Raw genomic sequence first — 1,540 nt, forward strand, 5'->3', positions numbered from 1 at the left:
GTCCCTGCTCCCCATCGCCATTGGCCAAAATGTCACGGCTGGACCCAGTCACTTCTAAGCCCAGGCGGCCTGGGATGGGAGGGTGAGGGATGGTGTTCAGCATCAGGGAAGGGTCACAGAGGACGTTGCGATCCCTGACCCCCTCTTAAAACCCTGAAACTAGGTCGGGGGCAGGCCACTCGGCCCCTCGAAATCACTTATCATTCAGTCCCATGGTGGCCCTACCCCACCTCGGCCTCCGTCCACTTTCCTTTCCCCTTCAAACCCGTTAAAAATCTATCCCTCCCCCTCCCCCTTTCGATCCCCTGCCGAGTAGCTCCCGCCCATTCCTGTTGCGTCAGTTCGAACTCACGAGTCGCTTGCTGCTGAGTGTTAATCCCTGCTTTATCTCCTGCGCAGGTCGCCGTGCTGAGATCTTCGAGCCCACAGGTAATTTGCGACACGGATCACGTCGAAGCGGCCGCGCACGCCGGTGAGAAGTTTGCGTTCGCAGTAGGCTCTTGACATTTCCCGATTTCCCCCACAGTGCTTTTCCTGAAAAACCGACAGCACGGCTGTTCGGAGAGGAGCCGAACCAGCATGCGTTCGAACGCCAGTGCCACTTCAGGTAAAAGCTCTGGGCGCAGGGTAACCCGAAATATATACCCAGCGCGTGTGTGACGGCTCATATCGCACTTAGCTGCAAGCTACTTGTGAGTTCGAACAGATAAAATAGGGATTGACGGTGTTGGGGGGTTGGGGAACAGGGGTATTCATTAAGGCAAATGAGAGGTTAGGATGCACACACAGCAAGTAGTTGGGGTATTTATCCCAAAGGGAGTTGGGTATAAAAGCCGGAAGGGCTATGTTTGTGTAATGCGCATCAGGAGGATTGTGTACATGATGACCGACAAATAAAGGTTAGTTTGCCAGCGCAGCAAGTAATCGGGAAGGCCGGGACGGTTTATTGTGAGGGGAAGTGAATACAAGAGGAGGGAGGCCATGCCTCAGTTATACACGGGAGCAGCCTCTAGAGGGGCCGAATGGCCAGATCCTGCTAGCCGCTCTGGAGCTGCTCCTAGACCCTGCCCCTCCACTGACGGTATCGTTTCCCTGTTTCCTAGGAGACGGTTTGACTCAGCACGCGATGTGAGGTGAGTTCACTCTTCATCGATCCTCGCGTGGTTATCGAAGCGGGTAATTCCTACCCCACCCCCGGCCGAGGGGGAAGGCCATTCGGCCCACGTGTTCGGGATATCCAGTGCGCCCGCACAGACCAGGGTCCAAGCCGTCCGATGGAGGAGCGCGTGGTTTCGGGGCTAGTAGGAGAATGGGGCTCTTCGGCCCGGTCAGGGTATGGGACAAATATCCACCCTCCCCCCCACCCCCAGGCCCTCCCCCTTAAAATTCCCCCCCCACCCCCAGGGCGCTGCCCTTAACCACCCCCCCCCCCCACTATATTCTCCCAACTCCTGGGGCACTGCCTCAAACTCCACCATCCACCCTGCTGCCCCCTGCCCTATCTATTTACCCCACAGCCCCTATTTACCCCACTGCCCTG

General features: G+C 57.3%; 1 protein-coding gene across 1 annotated transcript in view; it reads left to right on the forward strand.

Moving 5' to 3' along the window:
* Window positions 1-1,540, forward strand: part of LOC125482011 (H-2 class II histocompatibility antigen, E-S beta chain-like) — a 6,747-nt gene that overhangs the window by 4,141 nt on the left and 1,066 nt on the right. Inside the window, exons 5-7 of the mRNA XM_048593981.1 lie at window positions 400-429; window positions 527-607; window positions 1,104-1,133. Of these exons, the coding sequence (XP_048449938.1) occupies window positions 400-429; window positions 527-607; window positions 1,104-1,132 (140 nt within the window). The 3' untranslated portion in view covers window position 1,133. The remainder of the gene's footprint in view (window positions 1-399; window positions 430-526; window positions 608-1,103; window positions 1,134-1,540) is intronic.

Source organism: Rhincodon typus, unplaced genomic scaffold (genome assembly GCF_021869965.1).
Source record: "Rhincodon typus isolate 14 unplaced genomic scaffold, sRhiTyp1.1 hic_rhity00004992, whole genome shotgun sequence".
Classification (NCBI taxonomy): Eukaryota; Metazoa; Chordata; class Chondrichthyes; order Orectolobiformes; family Rhincodontidae; genus Rhincodon; species Rhincodon typus.